This window comes from Lagenorhynchus albirostris, chromosome 3 (genome assembly GCF_949774975.1).
Source record: "Lagenorhynchus albirostris chromosome 3, mLagAlb1.1, whole genome shotgun sequence".
NCBI classification, from domain to species: domain Eukaryota; kingdom Metazoa; phylum Chordata; class Mammalia; order Artiodactyla; family Delphinidae; genus Lagenorhynchus; species Lagenorhynchus albirostris.
Window position 1 is genome coordinate 152,026,000 of NC_083097.1, and position 25,093 is coordinate 152,051,092.

A 25,093-nucleotide genomic window follows, 5' to 3' on the forward strand; every position below is an offset into this window, starting at 1 on the left:
CACTGCTGTATATTATATTAGAAAGCTGAGAGTAAATCCTAAAGAGTTCTCATCACAAGGAAAAAAATTTTTTCTATTTCTTTAATTTTGTATCTAAATGAGATTATGGATGTTCACTAAGCTTACTGTGAAAATCATTTGACTATGCATGTAAGTCAAATCATTATGCTGTACCCCTTAAACTTACACAGTGCTGTATGTAAATTATATCTCAATAAAACTGAAAGACAAAAAAGAATTAATTACACACATACACAAAGAACTGTGATCACTGTAAGTGACTTCAGATATCAAGAGTTAGGGGGAAAAAAAAAGAGCTCTAAGCAAAAGCAACACAACTAAAATAAGTTAAGAACCTAGGTCTCAGCTTATACCAGTAAAACAAAACCAATTCTTGTGTTTTATTTGTGACTTTGGGGTTGAAAGAGGAAACACAACTAAGATCCAAATATTTAAGAAGGCCTGAAGAAATCATTAAGACAATTCTGACAAAGTCATTCTTACTCCCTTCTCAGTGTTTTGTAGTCATCATTTTTCCTACAGTTCCCAGTCTCTCAGAGACAGTTTTATTTTACCTTTACAGGTCAGAGTCAAGAACTCTGCAGTCATTAATCCTATAGTATGTGTGAGCACTGCAGCACTACTGCCTAACACTTGATTCAAAGAACAGCATGTCCTATCCAATCAATGTTAAACTGTCCTGCATAGTCACTGCTTCCATTTAAGAGCAAGGAGCACCTGGGCTGTCATTATGCCTTACTATGGGAAAAAAATAAACCCTCTTCTGATACAAGAACAAAATAGGACCAAAACTGCAGTAGGTAGATAATTTAAGCTCTGAGCCAACTGGGGTGGTTTTTTTTCTTTTAGTCTCTAAGTTCAGGCCATCCCTAAAATTTACCACCTGTGAATGTAATCCAGCAGAGAGGGAAACAGGTCATCTAAATAAATACCAAGTAAAATGATTTCTACAACTGCCAGAAAACGTTTTCAACACATACCTGCCTTTTACTTTAAAAGGAAGGAGAAAAAGAAAGATGAGAAAGGAACTAAGAGTGGTTGAGTTCCTATACTATGCCAGGCTTGGCCAAGCACTTTCCATAACTATCCTTCACAACAACCCAATTGGCACAGGTATCACTAGCTCCAGTATTATAGAAGAGGAGATTGAGGCTTGGAAAGGCAAAGTAACCTGCTGATCACAAAGTGAGTAACTGGACAATGTAGACTCAAACCCAGGCCTTTGTGTCATCAAAACTCTCAGTACTCCACCACGGTGTGGCAAAAACAAAAAGCACCCCTCTGCTCCACTTTGTTTCTGGAAGCTGACTCTGCCAGGTATTGGGAGACTCTCTGGTTCTATTATTCTCCTCTAGTATGTGGGGCAAGTCCAATGAGTCTGGAAGTTCTAGGTGTTTTTTTATTCCAAGCTTAGTCACTGAGATTCTTATAAACCCAGGTTCCTCTGTTCACAAATTTTATAAGAAAAAGTTGTCTTGTGAATACAAAGCCATCTGAGCAGAGGGGAGAAAAATCAATATACCCTATAATTTGCAAGTAGTCTTGAGTTAATGATAGTAGCAGTTAAGCAGTTACTTGGCATTCTGAAGTTCACTAAGCACAGAAATGTTGTATGACATGAATGTCACTGGTGCTCACACCCAGTACTACACCCCTTTGTATTCATTACGAGCTCTATAAAATGCAGAGAAGTTACCTCCAACTATTAATGTAGTATTCAAGAGGGAGGAATCAATCTATTTTTGTTTTATTGTGAATACAAGCCCACTTCCAATCACATTCATAGGCAACCCAAAAGGTTTCTGAACATTTTTATATTAACCTAAGATTTTTCCCAGCACCATTAAAAAGGTCTATTTAAATATTAGCTACAATGGAGAAGCCTCAAGAGGAAAAGATCCAAGCGAAGAAGCTCTTATAAGGACTATGTAGTTAGGGACTGGGTCTCTGCAGAGATGCTTCCACTTCTTTTAAAATACTATACATGTATTTCTCAAAAGAAGTACTTGGACACCAAATCATGATCTCTTAAAGGCTGGCCTTTACTTTCTGGCCTGAAAAGAAACCTCAAGAAATGGACCCAATGAAAATGAGAGTATGTCCTATAGTCACCAACACCCCCCCACCCATCCCCCACCAGGTTTATTTGTAGCTTAGAAAACTGTTTAGATCTTTCCCCTCTTACCATAGACAGTTTACTTAACGCTGTTAACTTAAAAACCAACTGACTAAATTGACTATAGTTGCACAGGTCCACTTACATACAAATGTTTTTCAACAGTAAATACTACAGTACTAAATGATCTGTGGTTGGCTGAATTCTCGGATGTGGAACCACAGATAGGGGGAAAATAAGATACCAAGGGCCCGCTATAAGTTATACATGGATTTTCAACTGCATGAACAGTCGGCACCCTTCACCCCGTCACTGTTCAAGGGTCAACTGTATTTCAGTCTGAATAAAGTCTATTAACCCTTCTGAGTACAGAATATCTGAGACCCCAACTAAGGGAAACTCTCAGGCAAGATATTTCAAAAATGTTATTTCCAAAGGAATCTGACCATTGCAGAAAATCAAATCAAGAGGGACTACAGTTCCGGCAAAGGTATTCCAAATACCTCAAATACTGTCAAGCAGTTCTCTGTCATTAGTAAGCTAATATCAATGAAGAGCCACAATACATTACAAAGCAGTTCCACATGCATATTTCTACTTGTGCCAACTCCTGCTATGTGTTTTATATTCTTTATCTAATTTAATCTTCAGAGCAACCCAATAAAATAGGCTATTTTTGTCTCCATTTTATAAATGAAGAAGCATTCCTCTCCTATGTTCCCCTAATACCCTAGGCATCTCTCTAACATTACATTTGTCATATTACATTATAATTATCTGTTTATGTGTCCTTTTGAAGGCAGGGATTATTTTTTTCTTATTTACCTTATATCTCAAGACTCTAAAACAATGACTGGCACACTATAATATCTGCCAAATAAATGAATAAAACAATTAATTAACCTGCCCAAGGTGGCGGGGCTGGGATTCAAAGCCATGTCTTCTAATTCCAATGCTCAAGCTCCTTGCACTACACCATACCACCTTCCAATAAACAAGAAATTTTAGGGCAGATGACCCGATACACAGATTCCAAGGGCAAGAGTCCATACCCATTATGATATTATCACTGTGCATACATAAAATGCCCAGATTCTATCTTTCTAATAAGTGATTTGTAACTAGTGATTGTGCAATGACTCAAAACTACAGTATCTAACTTTTTTTTTTTTTTTTTGCAGTACGCGGGCCTCTCACTGTTGTGGCCTCTCCCGTTGCGGAGCACAGGCTCCGGACGCGCAGGCTCGGCAGCCATGGCTCACGGGCCCAGCCGCTCCGCGGCATGTGGGATCTTCCCGGACCGGGGCACGAACCCATGTCCCCTGCATCGGCAGGCGGACTCTCAACCACTGCGTCACAAGGGAAGCCCTCTAACTTCTTTTAATGGAAACTTCTAAGACTATTTAGAGTATCCACAGATATCAGCAAACAGCAACACCAAAAAGAGGACATTCAGGGCTTCCCTGGTGGCACAGTGGTTGAGAGTCCGCCTGCCGATGCAGGGGACATAGGTTCGTGCCCCGGTCCGGGAAGATCCCACATGCCGCGGAGCGGCTGGGCCCGTGAGCCATGGCTGCCGAGCCTGCGCGTCCGGAGCCTGTGCTCCGCAACGGGAGAGGCCACAACAGTGAGAGGCCCGCGTACTGCAAAAAAAAAAAAAAAGAGGACATTCAATGTGCAAAAGACCATACAATTCCATCCATTTGATGTGAAGTGCTACAGACATATATAACTTCTAAATAGGGTTCATGCTCTTTGCCCCGAACAAAGAAGTTTCCTTTGCAGTCACGGACGGGTAAGAAATCAGCCTCAATTAACTAAGGGCTTGCAGGGCTTCCTATGCATGTTAGGATAACTACGTTAATAACACTCTGTTCCCCCATCCCCAGAAGGTTCTGGTCCCTCCCTAGGAAAAGAACCGGAGGCCATTTTGACATTATCTAGCAGGATCTATCCTCAGTGGCTCTGATGCAGGGAGCGTCCTCATCTTTCCTAACACCACTGGCATTAGGGAATCTTGGTCTGTCAGCTGTGACAGATCAGGTTCCAGGGAACCAAACAGTGTGCATGATTCATGAAAGCAGAATTTCTACCCAGTTACCTGCAGTGCAGAAACTAGGAAGGGGATCTAACTTCCACTATAAACACTGTTCTCAAAAAAAACCTAGAGTATAAAAAGGAATAACAGAACAAAGCTTTTTTAAATTGCTCAGGATAAAATAGTATAAACATATGTAACCAAAAATTTTATTTTCACAGAAAAACTAGTTTAATTCTCAGGCTGCTTTTCACACCAACAAATTTTAAAGATTCTGAATTTTTTAAAAGAGTGCTTGGCATTTAAGTTGTTTTGTCAGACTCAATATGAAAAAATATACACTGAATCTTAATCAGAAGTATAAACTTGTGTCAATCAGCTTTATGGTTAATGTCAGATATGTGAAGTTAGGAAAGATAATAGTGCAAATAGAGATTTGCCTATTTTATCATGCTGCTATCCTGATTTTGCATTTCTGATCATGTCTCAAAATTAGGGCTGAAAGTTAGGTCGTAATATAAACATAGTGACTTTTTCCAAGATTGTTCATCTCTGTTACTTATCAGTATATAATGGAAAATACTCCAGGACTTTGGAGACAAATCTGTTTTCAAATCCTGGTTCTACCATTATTAGCAGTTTGAATTTGAGCAAATTGAGCAAACATCCTAAACCTCCATTTCCCCATCTGTACCGGAAATAATAAAGCATATTAAAATACTGAAGAATTGGTAACTACTGTTATATTTAGAAATAGTGCTGAACTCATTTTTAAGAATCTGAGATAAAAGCCTAACCCTCTGTAACCTAAATCTTTTCATCCAAGGTCAATATTGCATCAGAGAGAGGACTACCAGTAGAAAGAAAACACTGACAAAAATTATAAGTAATATTCACCTCCTTATCTGCCATTATTCTTACTTCATCCACGGTCTCTCTGCTACCTGGAAAGTCTTCTTTTTCAAGGTCAAAAGTTTCAGGGGAACTTAGCTGTGTCTCTGTAATTTAAAAAATTAAAACTTCATTAATTTTCATTTTGTATTTTCATAGTTTAAGAAAACAAACACCTGTTTCCTTAAGCTTAGGGTATGATAATTCCGCAGTGGAAATACAGATCAAGTTTGTTTCTTCTTAAAGCTTTACTGAGGCATAATTTACATACAACAGAATTCACCAATTTTCAGTATAGAGTATGGTGAGTTTTGACAAATATTTACAATGTATACATGGTATCATTTATACCACATCACCACCACCACAATCAAGATGTAAAATATTTCTAACAACCCCAAAAGTTCTCATGTACTCCTCTGCAGTCAATCCTCCTCCTACTTGGCTCTCTGCAATGACCAACCTACTTTATGTTCCTAGAGTTCTGCCTTTTCTAGAATGTCATATAAATGAAATAACACAGTGTGTCATCTTTCATGTCTGACTTCTTTCATTTAGCATAATGTGTTTGAGAAGCATCCATGTTGTTACATATATCAGTAGTTCATTCCTTTTTACTGCTGAGTAGTATTCCATTGTATGGATATATTATAATTTGTTTATCCATTCATCAGTTAATCCATGTGGCTTCTTTCCAGCATAGTTCTGGTTTTAAAGTATATTTATTTTGACAGAAAACAAAACACTGCCGATGCTAATTCTGAGGTTAAAGGGATGATTAGAGAAGACAAAAATTGGGAGCAGAAATAATACATTCTCAACAAAGATATGCCTTTCTTTAATTATTCTTTAAGCAGCATTTATTCATTCAACATTAATGCAATAAATATTTATGGAAGAAGTTCCAGGTACTGTACAGGCTACTAGCAATATGGAGATGTAAGATGAGGTCTCTCATGGTCTCATTCAGGGGTCAGCAAACTATAGCTCATGGGCCAAATAGAGCCAGTTGCCTGTTTTTGGAAATAAAGTTTTATTGGAACACAGCCACATTCATTCTTCTTTATACTGTCTATGGTTACTTTTGAGTTAAAATAGCAGAGCTGAGTAGTTTCAACAGACTGTATGGCCCACAAAGCCTAAAATATTTATTATCTAGTTTTTTATAGAGAAATTTTGCCGACTTCTGGTCTAGACACCCATCACTTGATATAACAAAAGAACACTAACAATATTTCAAAAAATGACAATAAATCTAGAAATTTATCTGAGAACACAATCCAGAAAGTTCTGTTATCCACACTATACACACTATACATCCAACTGGTATTATATATCTATGCTTCACAAATACAATGAGTGGAAAATGCTGGGCAAATAGTATACCTGAAAGGTACTGAGGTATCTTCTCAATCATCAAAGAATGATTATATACATTTCTAGTGTCAACTGTATTTTAACACATCATAATATTTTGAAAACTGGATGCACACACAGATTTTACCACCTTGTTGGAAAAAGACTTATAGTGCATAAACCTCAAAATCTTCTTTGTCAAGCCTCCCTGAGAGATATAACCAAAAAAGACATTTAGTCTGTTAGAAAATAAGAGTTGTTCACCGCTTGTACTACTGTAACAATAAAAAGTCTTTAATTAAGCTTTCTCTGGCTGAAATGTTCAACTATAGAGACAAATTAAGAGGACATTAGTTTCATAGAAGTAAGTAATACTAGCATCACGCACAACATGGGCATAAGGCTCTAATCCTGCTTTTTCACTAATATGATGTTATAATTTTGAATAACAGACCCCTGGAACTGCCAGAAATATGAGACAAAACAAAATAGGTAAGATGGACATCTATACTCAATCTGTGTTTTACCCATTTAGGACAAATTTTTATACACAGCTTCTAAATTATATATTTTATTTTTTATTGACATATACTTGATTTACAATGTTTTGTTAATTTCTGCTGTACAGCAAAGTGATTCAGTTATACATACATATACATTCTTTTTTACATTATTTTCCATTATGGTTTATCACAGGATATTGAATTTAGCTCCATGTGCCATACAATAGGACCCTGTTGTTTATCCATTCTATATATAATAGTTTGCATCCGCTAACCCAAACCTCCTGCTCAATCCCTCCCCCACCCCCTTACCCCTTGGCAGCCACAGGACTGTCCTCTATGTGTGTGAGTCTGTTTCTGTTTCGTAGGTAGCTTCATTTGCATCATACTTTAGATTCCACATATAAATGATATCATATGGTATTTATCTTTTTCTAACTTACTTCACTTAGTATGATAATCTCTAGTTCCATCCATGTCGCTGCAGATGGCATTACTTCATTCTTTTTTGTGGCTGAGTAGTATTCCATTGTACATATGTACCACATCTTCTTTCTCCAGTCATCTGTTGATGGACATTTAAGTTGCTTCCATGTCTTGGCTACTATGAACAGTGTTGCCATAAACACAGGAGTGCACGCATCTTTTTGAATTATAGTTTTGTCTGGATATATGCCTAAAAGTGGAATTGCTGGATCATATGGTAATTCTAATTTTTAGTTTTTTGAGGAAACTCCATACTGTTTTCCATCATGACTGCACCAACTTACATTACCAGCAACAGTGTAGGAGGATTCCCTTTTCTCCGCACCCTCTCCAGCATTTGTTATTTGTAGACTTTTTAATGATGGCCATTCTGACCAGTGTGAGATGGTACCTCATTGTAGTCTTGATTTGCATTTCTCTAATAATTAGCAATGTTGAGCATCTTTTCATGTGCCTATTGGCCATCTGTATTTCTTCTTTGGAGATATGTCTATTTAGGTCTTCTGCCCATTTTTCGATTGGGTTGTTTGTTTTCTTTGTTGTTGAGTTGTATGAGCTGTTTGTATATTTTGGAAATTAAGTCCTTGTTGGTTGTATTGTTTGCAAATATTTTCTCCCGTTCCATTGGCTGTCTTTTTTGTTTGTTTATGGCTTCCTTTACTGTGCAAGAGCTTGTAAGTTTGATTAGGTCCCATTTGTTTAGTTTTGGTTTTATTTCTATTGCCTTGGGAGACTGACCTAATAAAGCATTGGTACAATTTATGTCAGAGAATGTTTCGCCTATGATCTCTTCTAGGAGTTTTATGGTATCATGTCTTATGTTTAAGTCTTTAAGCCACTAAATTAAAGGGACTGAGGAGTCTGACTCCATGGAGAAGTAGTTACACCTTCTTAGCAAAAGGAACAGTAATGTTAGGGAAACCTTTTGTGATCTCATTTAGAAGTGGTTTATATCAGCAAACAGTTGGACTTAATTAGCAGGCTAATGACAGCAAGTCACAATCACAAAAATTATCTAACCGCAGTGATGAAGGGCTTACTTTTCATTAACTTTTCTCTCATTAGGGATTTCAATTGTATTTGCAGGTTCCTCCTGCAAGATCCCAGGGTGATGTCACATGCCATCATCCTAAACTTACTGGGTGACTTCCCAGCAGGATGGCATAAGTCAGCAGTCCCAGATGGAGAGGGAGTAATGCTATCCTTTCACAAAAGCAACACAGCATTCCTGACAGCTCCTGCCAAAATCATAGCAATTGGTAGAGGGGTCTCTTGGTGAGTATCATTAGGCAGCAATCTAAATAAATTTCAAATGAATTAAGAAACCACTTTCAATAAAAACAACAGTTAAACTTTAAAAGTAAGTACAGAAAGACCTTTACAATATGCTGCCAATTGTTTAAAAATAGTTACAGGACTTTCCTAGACTAATGTGTAAACTAAATGAGTCTCTGTAGAAAAAAAAAAACTTGAAAGAAACCAAAACAAGAAAACTACGAGTCTCTCTGACCCCGACAGGTTATACGCAACCTAAGGGAAAATTAGATATGACTTATGGTAACATTTGTCCAACACTTGCTGCCCAAAGAGTTTAAACATTAAGAGGAAGTTCCTTAATCTCATATGAATAAGGTTACTGATAATATATTAGGCCCCACTTTTAAGAAAAGCCAAAAATATATATAGAAGCTAAAACAAATTCCTTAGAAAGTAGTGGTTCATAATCACAAAATAATTCTTCATATTATACAATGATTCAACTCAAGAGTTCTCTTAGATAATGGATATTTTAGTTCATTTTAAATTATTTTGTGTATCAAAACCTATTCATGTGCAACTTTCAATGAACATCTCTCATACCTTAAACAAAGTATTGATACATGTGTCTTCTCATCACCACTGTTAACAAAAAGCAAAGTATGATACTTAACCAGGTTAAGTATCTGTTCTGAGATTAAAAATAAGTCAGTGACAGAACTGTGCACAAAATTCAATTTCTGGACTCCCTACGCAATAGACCCCATGAATGGCAATGTAAAACTAACTAGTAAAAGCCTCAGGGTAAAAAACTGCTTAATGACAGGCAGATTTGAGGACAACCCACTTTGAGAACTCATAAACCAAAACATAAAGTCCTCTTGGCTCTCAATGTAGAGTTAAATGCTATTCCTAATGCTTTGCTGCCATCTCTGATGAGGCTAGTATGCAAACAAACAAACAAAAGAGCCATGTTAATTTTAAACTAAACTATCTCTAAGAAGAGAAAAGGTGAGAAGCAGAGCCAATGTCCATCAAAAATGTGTGTGTGTGTGTGTGTGTGTGTGTGTATGTATGAGTGTGGAGAGACAAACACACAAATCAATCACACGTAAACCTCCTCAGAGTGGGTTGGAAAAGTCAGAAAAATTAAAAGGCACAAAAAGGTAGATAGCTAGGGATCAGAAACTAGTAAAATCACAGTGGGGTACTTACCAGGACACACAGTGATTTCCTCTGCAGAACTCTCTGGCATAAGGACTGAGCTTCTCTTACTGTTCAAAGCAGCAATGCTGAAAAAAGAACCAAACCCCCAGTGAATTCCCAGTAAAATAAATCAGAACATGGGGCCAAAAGCAATGGTCATTCACAAAGCCACAGGTAATCTGATACCTGCTGTCCAATACCACAAAAGCACAACAGGGAAGCAAGGAATCAGTAGTGAAAACTCCAAGCCAAAAACAGGGAAAATAAATATGCTTACAACTTTGGTTCCAGTGAAATCACTGAATGAAAAGAACCCCTTTTGAAGTCTTCACAAAGGAAGGCTGAAGGGTAAGGACTATCAGACAAAAAAATCCACTCTAATATAAGGATGTCAAAAGTGTTTTATAGCCTCCATCTCAGACTTCTGAAAGCTAGAGATTTGTAAACTCATAAGAGAAGATATGAAGATTCTTCTGACAACACAATAGCTTTCCCCTCACCTTGCAGTTAAATTTCCTCTTTTATCTCAAGATATGGCTCTCCAAGCAACAAAACAAGATACAATTCCAAACTGCCCTACAACAAAAATCTGCCCAACCGGGGCTTCCCTTGTGGTGCAGTGGTTGAGAATCTGCCTGCCAATGCAGGGGACACGGGTTTGAGCCCTGGTCTGGGAAGATCCCACATGCTGTGGAGCAACTGGGCCCGTGAGCCACAACTACTGAGCCTGCGCATCTGGAGCCTGTGCTCCCAACAAGGGAGGCTGCGACAGTGAGAGGTCCGTACACCGCGATGAAGAGTGGCCCCCGCACCGTCATGAGGAGTGGCCCCCGCTTGCCACAACTAGAGAAAGCCCTCGCACAGAAACGAAGACCCAACACAGCCAAAAATAAATAAATAAATTTATTTTTTAAAAAAAATCTGCCCAATCAAGTTGAATATCTCTTCTGAGAAAAACATAATTATGACTGGCTCCCCTCATGCAACCTTCTGGTCTACCTGCCTATTCATGGAGTGCAATCTCTTCCTGACATAGGAACACATGGCTGAGAGATCTGAGCATCTGAGCTAGCCCCGTCATGCTTCACAGAGCTTTACGATTAGTCTGATCAAGTATGCAAGAGAACGCTTAAAATCACAAATCCTTGGGCTTCCCTGGTGGCGCAGTGGTTGAGAGTCTGCCTGCCGATGCAGGGGACACGGGTTCGTGCCCCGGTCCAGGAAGATCCCCCATGCAGCAGAGCGGCTGGGCCCGTGAGCCATGGCCGCTGAGCCTGCACATCCAGAGCCTGTGCTCCGCAACGGGAGAGGCCACAACAGTGAGAGGCCTGCATACCACAGAACAAACAAACAAAAAGAACAAAAAAAACCCACACAAATCCTCACATCAACCAAGAACCACAAAGAAGAGAGAATAACCACCACTGATACATGATAAATAACTAAATCCTGATAGGAAACCACAAGTGATTTCTCCCTCTAAATAAAACACCTCAGAGCATTTGTTATAAACCTAAGCCAGAGACAGTTTATTCGGCACATAACGTTAGAGCTCTATTCAAAGGGTCCATCACAAAACAATTTGCTGACATTTATAAAATGGGCTAATCAATTTGAAGTCAAACCGCATTGCCTGCAATTCCAACTCTCTCCTGGTGACAAAGCGTATAATCATTTATTAAAACCTACATCTGCTCTGCAGAAGGCTCACCACAACAAAGCAGAGTGGCCTACAGGAAGCAGAAGGCCTACTCTGGTTAAAACCACTTCCAAAACTGTCTTAACAGCAAGAGAATCAAACCACAGCCATATTCTTTAGCTCAGGAAGAAATACCTAGTACTATCAACTTAACCAAAAGCCTAAGAACACCAACTAAATTACAAAGTGACAAATGGCAATTGGGTCTCAACTTCTGTTTGGGAGATGAAGGTCAGTTAACACAAAATTAAGCTCTTGAGTAATCCTCAAAGGTCAACTACCAATAAAAGGGAAAAGTAATTGGAAGCCTGATCTAGTCAATAAGTGTAGTTTGTAACCAATCAACCTCTACATATTATTAAAGTGAGAAGATTTAAGAAGGTAACCCCATCAATCAAACCATCAAGAATAACTGAGGAGGTAATACAAATACAACCATTTAAGGAAAGATGAGACAAAATCAGATTAAAAGTGGCACAGGACAGGGAGTGAGGGTGATACAGGTTCTGTGTGGCCTGAAAAATATAAAAGCTTCAAAGAGAATGCAAATCTTAAGAGCAGACTTAAAAGATGTGTATGGTTTAGATATGCAGATAAAATAAGCATAAGCAGAGGGAACAAAGGGAGAAAGGACTAGAAGGACCATGAAGAAATCAGTCTAGAGCCCTTCTTATTGGCATAGGAAGCTAGTATAGTTAGTTAAGAGAGTAGCAGGATGGAGCTTCCCTGGTGGCGCAGTGGTTGAGAGTCCGCCTGCCGATGCAGGGGACACAGGTTCATGCCCCGGTCCGGGAAGATCCCACATGCCGCAGAGCGGCTGGGCCCGTGAGCCATGGCCGCTGGGCCTGCACGTCCGGAGGCTGTGCTCCGCAACGGGAGAGGCCACAGCAGTGAGAGGCCCACGTACCGCAAAAAAAAAAAAGAGAGAGAGAATAACAGGATGTAACCACTTTTCAGGAATAGTACAGATGGAATTTGTGCCAAGACGGTTGGATTAGACAAGTAAACCTCTAAGATCTCTTCCACCCTAATATTCTAGACTTCTATAAGATGTATATTTGAGAACTGGGAGATAATGATTTCTCCTAGGCTGTGTGTATAAAAGAGCCAAAAGGTCCCTGGGAAAGCTGTTCCAATACAGTGTCACTTATGTGGTTCATCTCTTTTATTCTGGTACTATCAGAGGAGAATTCAGACCCATAATGACATATAATTTTACCTCTGTGGGGCAGGTACAGAACTTCCTTCTTCAGAAGTTTCTTCAACGAACAGCCCTTGGGAAGACTGCAAAGAAATATGTAACATCCTAAATATATAGGCACAGATGAACTGGTTTCTCTTCCTTTAAAAAAAAAATTTAATTGTTCAACATTATCACTCAGCAATTATTAATAAGAATAAAACATTTTACAAAAGTCAGTGAGTTTAAATAAAAAGAACATATCCTGTGGAGTCAGAACACTGGAATTTAAATCATGGGTGAATCAGCTGTTAACTTTGTAATCTTGGGTAAGTCACATCTGAATCTGCTTCCTCATCTTAAAATAGTATTAACAATTGCCTCACAGAGTGTTATTGTGAGAATTAAACAAGATAATATATATGATGCACTGTATAAAATGCAAGACGTATAAATATTAATTGGTGAGTCAAATGAATTATGATTTCAGAAAAGCAATTATGAAGCTTTTGTTGTGGAAGGAAGAGATACAGAGAAAAGTTCAGTTCTCAGTGGAAAGAAGTCTCTCTTGCACAACCAAGCCATAACATAGGCTATCCAAAAGAAAGGGTTATAAAGATTCCTTTTGCTAAAAATCTGCCACTATGGTTTTAATATGTGGCCACAAGGATATCTTTTAAGAAACGTAATAAATAGGGACTGGCTAAGAAAAAAAATTATTTTCTTTGATTAATAGTAGAGTTGGGGGCTTCCCTAGTGGCGCAGTGGTTGAGAGTCCGCCTGCCGATGTAGGGGACACGGGTTCGTGTCCCGGTCCGGGAAGATCCCACATGCCGCGGAGTGGCTAGGCCCGTGAGCCATGGCTGCTGAGCCTGCGTGTCCGGAGCCTGTGCTCCGCAACGGGAGAGGCCACAACAGTGAGAGGCCCGCGTACCGCAAAAAAAAAAAAAAAAATAGTAGAGTTGGTGCAAATGTTAACTCATTAAATGTAGGTGCACAGCAGAGTGTGGAAAAAGTAGCTACTGCTGCCTTACGGATACTTCTGAGGAAGTGCCTGGGCTGTGAGGCTTATTCCAATAGATGTAAAGCTACTGGCTGAAATTTTCAGGGTCTCCTAACAGGATATAAATAACCTAAACGAGTTAGGCACCTCTATACCACTCAGGTAAATGATGAAATATACTAAAAACAGGAATAGCCTAGATGAGCCTTCAGTCAAAGGGAAGATAAAGCTGTACAATGATTGGGAATGTAGTCATTATGACAAATGAGGGCTGAACAAAACTGTCAAAAGGACTAAAATACAACAGAAATAAATACTTCACCTGACTGTGTGAACTCAGTGGTGACAAAACAGTTTTATTTCTATCTCAAAAAAAAAAAAAAAAGGTAAATACTGACACCTGGTGTCCGTTTAACAGAATTTTACCTTGTTAGAATGACTAGCCAACTAAGCCTTTGGCTTCAGAAGCAAACAAGGTACTGATTAATAAGTTATGAGATACCTCCACCTCTACCTCAGGCTAAACATATCTCTTCCTTTTTCCCAGTGTAATTTTTTTAAAAAAATATTGTACACCTATTATGTGCCAGGCCTATGCTAATCCCTTTACATGTATTATCTCCTTTAACCTTCACAAGAACCTTCTGAGGTAGAAGCTATTAATTTATTTTAGAAATGAGGCAAGTGAAACTTTGACAGGTTAAATAATCTTCCCAAAATCACAGAGCTGTTCAAAGTGGAGCCTGGACCTTTCTGACTCCAAAATCCATGCTCTAACCACTACAGCTATGTTGTTTAGTCAAATAATTTTCTTCCTAACCATTTCCACGTAGAATCCCAAGACTGTCTTCATTTCAATAAACCATTTTTAATTCCTAAACTTATACCTCAATGGCAGTAATCTAAACACGTGTAAAGTAAGGTTCTTCCAGAATATGAAAATAACAGAGCAAAACAAGCAGACAAAATTTGATTAGAATATCCAAGTCTAATCAAGGTGAACAGAGAAGCATGACAGGAATGTAACTTTCACTAAGGAAGCTGTGGCCTAATCAAGACATTGCACTCTGCCTGAACAAATAATATGTTAATGGAAAGGGATAGTTAGCAACAAATCTAAAAGGGAAAAATCCAAAGACACAGAATCAAGCAGTGTCTTCAACACCATGGTCTGGAAGTGAAAGTTAACAGACACATCATCTGATCACCACAGAAATGTCCTCTGCTACAGGCACTAGTAGCTTTCCAAAGACTAGTTGAATCACCCCTTAAAACTTCCATTTTCTGATTATTATTTCAGCCTTCCAGATTCCTTCATCCTAGAAAAAGGTATGATGGTGGGCTTGAGTATTCTGGTTAATGAAAATGTCTCTCTTGCATAATAAATTAATAAACTGACATTTGGTACACATACCAGCTTGAAATTTGGTTAATCAAAGTCAGTTCTCACATTCCCACAGAATCTGGTCATTTCTAAGAAAGAAATCCCAGTACCTGGACTGAAAAATTAAGGATCAGACCCTAAAAAGTAGGGACCACATCAATATACTAACCCTCCTCTCTCTGCTGTACAGCCATCAAGATGACCTCTCCATCTTCATTAACAACTTCCCTATAATTGCAGTGATGCCAGAAACCAGTTATCATCTGATCCAAACTGTTCAGTCTATGTCAAGTTTTTATAACCTAAGCAATTTGCCCCAGGGTGAATGTTTCTCTGAGTCCCTATTTCTGGGACTCTCTTGCTATCTCTATCAACCAAGGTGTCTCAAATGTGGGCAGTTCCAGCAAAGCCATAATCAATACAAAATGTTTAACAAACACAAACTCTTTCTACCCACAGTTCCTGAAAGCAAAAGACCAAGAGAAGACAAGAAATTACAATTGCAAGACTTTCATTATTTGCCTATAAAATTAGTTAAGTTGATTTCTCTTTGTTTTGTTTTTTTAAAGACGCTATTCTACATCAGCAAGGCTGCAATGAACTAGGCATTCTCATACATTGCTGGAAGGAAAGAGTGTAAAAATTTGAACAATCTTTCTTAAAAGCAATTTAGCAGTAAATAGCAGGTCTTTTTTTTTTATGTTCCTAACTCTTTAACCTAGCATTTTTCTGGCTCCCTATCTCTAAAGACACTAATCTTAAATAAATAAAAGCTTTACTTAGAAAGATGTTAATCACAAAACTGAAATACCCAGCAATAGGAAAATGATTTAAATATTACCATAAACTTATAAGCCAAAATATTATAGTAATTAAAAATGAGATCTATAAATAATTTTAACATCACAAGAAAGTTTACATAATGTTAACTTAAAAATATAAAAATACAGTAATATGATATAAACCATACAAAAAAATAGGCATAGAAAAAAAGATGAAGGAATACATCACTGGATGGTAGGACTGTGGCTACTTTCAACTTTGTTCTTTACACTTTTTTGCATTTTTCAATAGTTCTAAGTGATTTCTAAAAATAATGTTAATGACTAAACTGAATATTTACTAGGTTGTCTACCTGGTCTCCTTTTACTGAGGACTGTTCCTCACCCCTCGCACTGCAGGATAGCAGTGGGCTCACAGCCATTTGTACATGGAACATACCCGCTCTGGGCCACAGACAACTGGGCTGGGGATGGCTACTAACTCTAAATGGGCCATAAGTCATTTCCTAGAAGTTTGAAGTTGGAACTGGGAAAGAATAAATCTCCTGTAACCTGTATTTAACCTTTGGGAACTGTAGGATCAATATCTTCCACCTACCACGTGAAACAGAGAAGCAAAGGAAGCCAGTTTGCAGGGAGGAAAATGAAGCAGACACAATATAACTACGAGATACAGACGAATTTTCCAGACCTAGTGCCTTATCCAGGCTTGGTTTACCATTCTGTTTTAGAATTTATGAGGTACCCTATTTCCTTATGATGAAGTCCTCTTTTTAATTAAGCTAGCTTGATTTAGTTTGTTATAGCCAAACAGTACCAATTAATAATACCATGTGTAGTATTTGGTGGCCTGTTCATGAAGTTAGAGAACTTCAACCTAATAAGGCCAGCCACTAGGTTGTAACCACTTCCAGCCTATTCTAAAGGCACTGCTTTCAAACCTCAGAACCTGACACAAGTCTGCTCTAGAACTCTGGCCCCTGGGATCTTTCAAGCTAATGACTTGAATTACAGTAAATCATTAAGTGTTCCCTCTGTGGAGTTACTTTATTCTTTTAAAAGGAAGTATTGGGCTTCCCTGGTGGCGCAGTGGCTGAGAGTCCGCCTGCCGATGCAGGGGACACGGGTTCCTGCCCCGGTCTGGGAAGATCCCACATGCCGCGGAGCGGCTAGGCCCGTGAGCCATGGTCGCTGAGCCTGCGCGTCCAGAGCCTGTACTCCGCAACAGGAGAGGCCACAACAGTGAGAGGCCCGCATACCGCAAAGAAAAAAAAAAAAAAAAAAAGAGGAAGTATCTCTGAATCACAATGAATAAATAAAATGTTATAAGCATAACCTAACTTTCCTTTGGAAAAGAGGCAAGTCACTAGAAGAACTGTTAAGAAAAATGTTTTCTCCTCCCACATAGCTATGTTTCTAGAAAGTGAATGAAAAAGGTTGTTAGGGAAGAATAATTCCCATACATATTCTCAATGAACAAACTTCTGGTCCCTTAGAGAAAACTACCATTTACTGAGTGGCTATAATCTCCTAAGCATTATACTAGACATTTACATAATTCACTTTAATCATTAAAACTACTGAAAGATATGAATTACTACTCCCATTTTACAGATGTTTACAGATGTTTTTAAACTGAGATTCAGAGGCTAAATGGCTTTCTCAAAGGCAGAGTCACTAAAACACTAAAGTCAAAATTCAAACTCCAAATCCATGCTCTCTACACAATGCCATGAAATTTCTCATAGCTACCATATCTCGAACCCTTATCATAAAAGAGACAGAACAGGATATTAGCAAAACAAAACCAAAAACTCAAGAGTCCAATAACAGAAACAGTGACAAAAAATAGTAAAGTAATAAAACAGAATACTCTTGAAAATTAGTTTATAAAGAATTAGTAATTATGATTGTTTTTTATAATACTTAGAGAAAAAATAGAAAAGATAGAATATAAGCTTACTCTATTACACATACAACCTATATATCTATATAATATTATCTAGATATCTCAGAAAAAGACTTAAAAGGCAACCTAAATGTCCCCAAACAGGGAATTGTTTTCAGTAAATTACTGAAAATCACCACAAGCAAAATCAGAAATACGCCATTATGTGAGGGAAAAAATAAACTGGAAAACTATCTGCACGTCCTATCACAAAGGACCACTTCCCCAAATACATAAAGGGTGCCTACAAACCACTAAGAAAAAGACTATGGTAAAAGAAAAATGCCCATAAGATCTAAACAGACAGAAAAGGAAATACAAATGGGTCTCAACTACACAGGAGAAAAGTGCAAATTAAGACTGCATTGTGGGACTTCCCTGATGGAGCAGTGGTTAAGAATCCGCCTGCCAATGCGGGGGACACGGGTTTGATCCCTCTGGGAAGATCCCACATGCCACGGAGCAACTAAGCCCAGGCACCGCAACTACTGAGCCTGCACTCTAGAGCCCACGAGCCACAACTACTGAGCCCTCACGCCACAACTACTGAAGCCCGCATGCTCTAGGGCCCACGTGCCGCAACTACTGAGCCCATGTGCCTAGAGCCTGTGCTCCGCAACAATAGAAGCCACAGCAGTGAGAAGCCCACGCACCACAACAAAGAGTAGCCCCCACTCGCTACAACTAGAGAAAGCCCGTGCGCAGCAATGAAGACCCAACACAGCCAAAAAAAAAAAAGACTGCGATACTATGTTTCATCTCTCAGACTGGCAGTACAGTCCTGATAATACTGTACTGGTATGGGTATGGGGAAGCTGGTACTCATACAATCTCTACAGAAGGCAATTTAGGAACAGCTAGCAAAGTATATATATATACTTCGATCCACCAATTATATCAACAAGAAGTTATCCTACAAAATCTCCCATGTAGATGAAACATCTTATGCACAAGAGTAATAATCCTCTTCCAATTAAAAGAAAAAAAAAGAGTGATAATCGCTGCAGTAGTGTTTGTAACTATTATTTTGGAAACGACCTAAATGTCCACCAATAGGGGCACTAGATAAACTCATCCATACATGACATATTACACAGTCCCCTCACCCCCGCCCAAAAAGAAGAAAATTTTTAGGTACTATTATAGAATGATCTCACAGAGATAGTAAATGAAAAAAGTAATGTGCAGAATAATGTGGAATATGCTATCAGCTGTGTAAAAAGTGAGGAAAAGAATATGTATACACATTTGCTTGTACTACATGAAATATCTTGGAAGGATACACTAGAAACTAGTAATAAATGTTGACTCCAGGGAGGGGAACTGGTTGGCTGGGGATGGGGATAGGAGACAAACTTTTTATTTATATCTTTTTGAATTTTGAGCCAGTTGAACATTATTACCTATTCAAAAACTTAACTTTTTAGAAATACATATTTTAAAACAAAAAATAAATTTATGATATATCCATCTGACAGAATAATGTTTTCAAGTATACATAATAGGAAAAGATCAAAGATAAGCTATTAAATAGGGGAAAGGAACAAAGTTTACACAGAAGAGTCTTCATTTTGTTGAAAAATTAAAAAGAAAAAAGTATTTTTATATGCACAGAAATATTGCCTCTTAGTGCTGGGATTATGGGCAATTTTTTCTTCTTTACACTCTTCTGTACTTTCCTAATTTTCCACAGTGAGCATATGCTACTTTAAAAATCAGGGGGACAAAAACACAAAAAGAACAGATAGCTAAAATAATCCTTTCTTTAATCATCCTTAATTACAGCATCACTGACCCTTACCTGACCATGACTGGTTGTTGGTTCTTCCTCCAACAAAAGTTTCTCTTTCAAGCTTTTAATTGGGCTTTCTTGGAAATCCTTGGTTTTTGAGTGCCAGACAGATGCCCTAGACTCCTGCCCCTCCTCTTTGTCTTCATCTCCCATATCTTCTGAGATGCGTTCATTTTTTTCACTAGCCTGATCTCCTCGGCCACATTCATTCTGGATCAGAGAAGGAGGTCTAGGTAACACTGGTTCCCCAAACCCCTTTTTTTTTAAGAGCTGCCTCTGAGCCATTTTCAGGCTCTTTTGATAAACCTCCAACTGGCAGAGAATGACCTTGGTATATTGGTTAGGGTCTACTCCAGCAGGGCAGAATGGAATACCCCAGAAGTAGTGCACAGTGCCCCCAATGTCCTGGAGACCTTTGGCATCTGCTGGGGTAGGCAAACAGTGCCTAGATGTGTCCCCCCTACCCTGGGCAGCTTTGTGAAAAGCACAACCCTTCCCAGTACTTTCCTGTGGCTTCCCACACTGTGTGCGCTCAGCCAAGTGGCCAGTACATCTGTCAAAACATTTAACGTTCTCATTCTCAAACACTGGCTGGCTTGACTGGTCCCAGCTTCCTGAGCTGCCAGAGACCGGCTCCTCTTCAGTGTTTTCAGTGCGGTCCCAAGGCTCCTCTCTTTCCTCAGACTCGTTTCCCTGACTGATATGTGAGCCTTTAAACAGTGATGGAGGTACCAGCTGCCATATGCCTGTAGGTATTTGAGAAAAAGTAGGGCTAAGGACAAACCATTTTTTATTAAGAGGGCTTGGTAAGTTATTAAGAATTACATAAAGTGGGTAAAAAAAAGCTCTTCTTTGGGTTTAACCAAAAGTTGGCTTTTCCTTGGAGATAAAAGTATGCTGGATATTAGTGAGATCTCAACTACTTTCTGATTTAACCTCTTTAATACCACCAAAGGGATTCTGGACATTTCTGTATATCTACTCTCAGCATGATATCCCTGTGATATGGTTATACTTGATGAGAAGGAGCCAGAACAGGGAGACATGCCTTCAGAGGTCCCAGAGTCTGTGGTTTTCTCTTGGTGGGACTGTGAAGATGGTCCAGCGGCCAGAGGTCGAGATCTGGTAACAGAAGCATCAGAAGGCCGGCAACTCTGAAACAAGTGATCCCACACCAGACCAGGTTTATTATTAAGATAGCTATACAGGAAGGGTCACAGGAAAGGACAAGAAGGGGAGTCCATCGTCCCTAAGAGATTCTCCTCTCCAAAACGTAGATGCTCAATTCAAATGAATTCCACAACATGTACTGCATGCCTACTATGTGCAAAGTGCTATACTAGAACACTATACTAAACCCTTTTCTAATATAGAGAGGTGAATGGCATAAAGGATGGCTCACGACCTGCCACTGGCAAATACCTTTCACATTTAAAATAATTTCAATTACACATATTCAAATCACAATTAAAAATTATTTGAAAAATTTTAAGACTGCTCATTTTTTCTCTCCATAACCCACCTCTGGTTCTCATTCCCTTTGCTCTCCCCACAAAACAGGGGAGTTTTATCTTATCTTGCTTATCTTGCTCCCTTTTGGTTTCTTGACACTCAATAACTCTTCAGAAGCTGCCAACTACTACGGTTCTCTTAAGCTATGGACTGAAAATCTGTGAGGTGGAAAACTTTCATACAGAATTAACAAAACACTTCAAATTGAGTTCATCAACAATTCAACACAGACTTAAAAATTATTATGGGAAATATCTGTTACTTGAAAACCGTATGAACTACTATAACTAGTTCCTAATGCAGCCATAACACTGCAGAAATAAAAAACTATTGCTGATGAATCCTCACAAACTTTTTCCACATAGCATATTTACATTCAGGCTTTCAGCAATGGCTTTCCTCAAGAGCTCCTCTTCTTCCTCCTCCTGGCTGTTCACCTCCCTAGCTTCCTGTTCACTCATTTTGACAGCCAGAGCAAACTGTTCTTCTTCTGTCATTTCTGTAAGAAGATCGGGAAAAGAGAGAGAGGGACACCACAAACATTGAATCAGCACGTAGACAAGAAACAAAATTATTAAACTTTTCAAGCAGAGACACTACAGACCATTTAGTACAATTTTATAATTTTACAAATGAGGAAAGCCCCAAAAGGTAAGGTGCTGGCAGCAGTTACAAGAATCCTGGGTTAACTAGACTGTGAACTCCTATGAAGGCAGAGTTTCTGGCTATTTTTGTTCACTGTTGTATCTCCAGCACAAGAAAAGAGTACCTGGCACCTGGTAGATATTCAATAAATATCTGGTGAATGAATAAATAAGAGGAACTAACTCCCACTCTAGGGCTTTTTGCTACATATCACTTTATACATATTTGCTTCAAGCTCAACATTTAACTAGAATAATTTTACTCTTCAGAATCCTCTGATTTACGCAGTAGAAAAGAACATTTCTAACAACCAGAATTTCATCTCCAAACACCATTTCCCATTAAAAGCAACTGGGTTACCTCGGAGAGAAATAGTTGATTCCAAGTCTGCAGCATGAAATGTAGAAGATGAACTAGAATATCTATCATATCTGTGAGCAATGAACCTATCCGATATAACTAGGGTCATATCAAAAGAACTCATGAGCCAACTTAAAAAGGTTCTCACTGGCTAAAAATGGGACCACTGGAACATCAATAAGGATAATGAATGCAATGAATTAAAACACACTAAATATGTCTAAATCTATGAGTTCATAATAGTACTTAAAAAAAAACAACTAACTGGTCACTGTTGAAGAATATTAGTGAATCAACTATTCTGAAAACTGGTAAATAAAAGGATAGAGAATAAAGCTTTTGTTCTACTCTTCCAACACAAGCTATACTACTGGGTAACCAACCAGATGAAGAGAAGTTTCTCTTTAAAGAATTATTCCAGCTAATAAATAGAAATGACAGAATTAGAATATTGCCATTTTAGAGTCTGTCATACAGAGTGAGGTAAGCCAGAAAGAGAAAAACATATATCATATATTAACACATATATGTGCAATCTAGAAAAACAGTACAGATAAACTTATTTGCAGGGCAGGAACAGAGATGTAGATGTAGAGAACGGACATGTGGACACGGGGGGTAGGAGACAGTGGGATGAATTGAGAGATTAGGTTTGACATAAATACACTACCATGGGTAAAATACATAGCTAGTGGGAACCTGCTGTATAGCACAGGGAGCTCAGCTCGGTGCTCTGTGACAACCTAGATGAGGGGGGTGGGGGGTGGAGGGTGGGGTGGGGAGGGAGGTCCAAGGGGGAGGGGATATACATATACATATAGCTGATTCACTTCATTGTACAGCAGAGACTAACACAACATTATAAAGCAATTTTACTCCAATATAAAAAAAATAAGAATATTGCCATTTTGTATATTCCCTATGGAGAGGATTTTGGCAATGTCTAATAAACTACATATATGAAACAGCAATCCCAATTCTAGCAATTTACTCTAATGATATATTTCCAATTTTTAAAAAAGTAAATATGCACTATATTTTTCACTGCAACACTGTTTGAATTTGCAAAACACCAGAGTCCACATAATGACTACAATAGGACATTGCTTAAATAAACTCTGGTATACATACATAAAACTGTAAAGAAGAATAAGGAAGGTATCTATGGTCTGGGAACAGAATGATTTCAAAGATATGGTATTAAGTTAAAAAAAAACACAAAAGAGTATACAGTATGCTACTTTTTGCAAAGACTGACACAGGAAGGAAAAATTAGAAACTAATGCACGTGGTTATATATAGGTAGTTGGGCAAAAAGTGGAAGGGGTAGGGAGGGAGTGACATTTCTTTGCATATACCTTTTTGTATATACTTGACTTAACCAGGTAAAGGTTAAACCTATTTTTAAAAAGTAAAATAAAATCAATAAGGATGAGGGATCCCTAAAATTGAATCTCAACATAAAAAATTCACCCAAATGAATCTGAAGTGACCTTAATGAGAATGAAAGCATAACATATCAAAATCTGTGGAAGGTACCTAACACAATGTTTACAGGGAAATGTATAGCTATACATGATCATATTAGAAAAGAAGAAAAGTTTAAAATCAGAGATCCAAGCTTTCCTCTTTAAAAAACCAAAAAATGAAGAGTGAAATTCACCCAGAGTAAGAAGAAAGAAAGAAATATAAAGAGCAGAAATCAATGAAATAGAAGATGGCATACAATAAAGAAAAAAAGGGACTTCCCTGGTGGCACAGTGATTAAGAATCCGCCTGCCAATGCAGGGGACACCAGTACAATCCCTGGGCCAGGAAGATCCCACATGCCACGGAGCAACTAAGCCCATGCACCACAACCACTGAGACTGCGCTCTAGAGCCCACGAGCTGCAACTACTGAGCCCACACGCCACAACTACTGAGCCCCCACGCTGCAACTACTGAAGCCCATGCACCTAGAGCCCGTGCTCCGCAACAAGAGAAGCCACCACAATGAGTAGCCCACGCACCGCAACGAAGAGTAGCCCCTGCTCACCACAACTAGAGAAAGCCCGCGCGCAGCAAGGAAGACCCAATGCAGCCAAAAATAAATTTAAAAAAAGAAAAAAAAATTTAGGGATTTCCCTGGCGGTGCAGTGGTTAAGATTCCACCTGCCAATGCAGAGGACACGGTTCAACCCTGCTCTGGGAAGATCCCACATGCCGCGGAGCACCGAAACCTGTGCACCACAGCTACTAAGCCTGTGCTCTAGAGCACACGAGCCACAACTACTGAACCCGCTCACCACAACTACTGAACCCACTCACCACAACTACTGAAGCCCATGCTCTGCAACGAGAAGCCACTGCAATGAGATGCCCACACACCACAGCGAAGAGTAGCCCCTGCTCACCACAACTAGACAAAGCCCGCGCACAAAAAAGGAGACCCAATGCAGCCAAAATTAAGTAAATAAATAAATAATTTTTTTTAAAAAAAAGCTTCAGGATAAAAAAAAATTAATACCAAAAGTTGATTCCATTAAAAGGTCAATAAAATTTATAAAACTCTAATTAAACTGATGAAGGAGAAAAAGAAAACATGTAAGTTAACAACACAACAATAAAAGAGGGGATGTAATACTACAGATTCTACACTCATGAAAAGAATAATAAGGGAATATTGTGGACAATTTTATGCCAATAAATTTGACAAACTGGATCATTCATTCTCAATAGGCATGATATCATCCCCAAGTGGACAAAAACTGGTCCTTGGAAGTCCAAAAAAATCTTACTCTCTTTACATATAAAAAATGGATATATAAGTCAGTACATAAACAAGATATACAGCATTATCTGTGGTATTAAAATTTCATGGGGGGGCTTCCCTGGTGGCGCAGATGGTTGAGAGTCCGCCTGCCGATGCAGGG

The 25,093-nt window shown here is 38.7% G+C and overlaps 1 protein-coding gene across 6 annotated transcripts in view; it reads right to left on the reverse strand.

Moving 5' to 3' along the window:
* UIMC1 (ubiquitin interaction motif containing 1) overlaps window positions 1-25,093 on the reverse strand; it is a 138,442-nt gene that overhangs the window by 41,698 nt on the left and 71,651 nt on the right. For 5 of the 6 annotated variants that reach the window (XM_060144297.1, XM_060144298.1, XM_060144299.1 and 2 more), the window contains 6 exons: window positions 21,549-21,673; window positions 20,717-20,816; window positions 19,672-20,414; window positions 12,793-12,857; window positions 9,884-9,960; window positions 5,073-5,173 (listed from right to left, as the gene is read on the reverse strand). In XM_060144297.1, the coding sequence (XP_060000280.1) occupies window positions 5,073-5,173; window positions 9,884-9,960; window positions 12,793-12,857; window positions 19,672-20,414; window positions 20,717-20,816; window positions 21,549-21,673 (1,211 nt within the window). The remainder of the gene's footprint in view (window positions 1-5,072; window positions 5,174-9,883; window positions 9,961-12,792; window positions 12,858-19,671; window positions 20,415-20,716; window positions 20,817-21,548; window positions 21,674-25,093) is intronic. The other variant, XM_060144302.1, reaches the window with a different exon arrangement.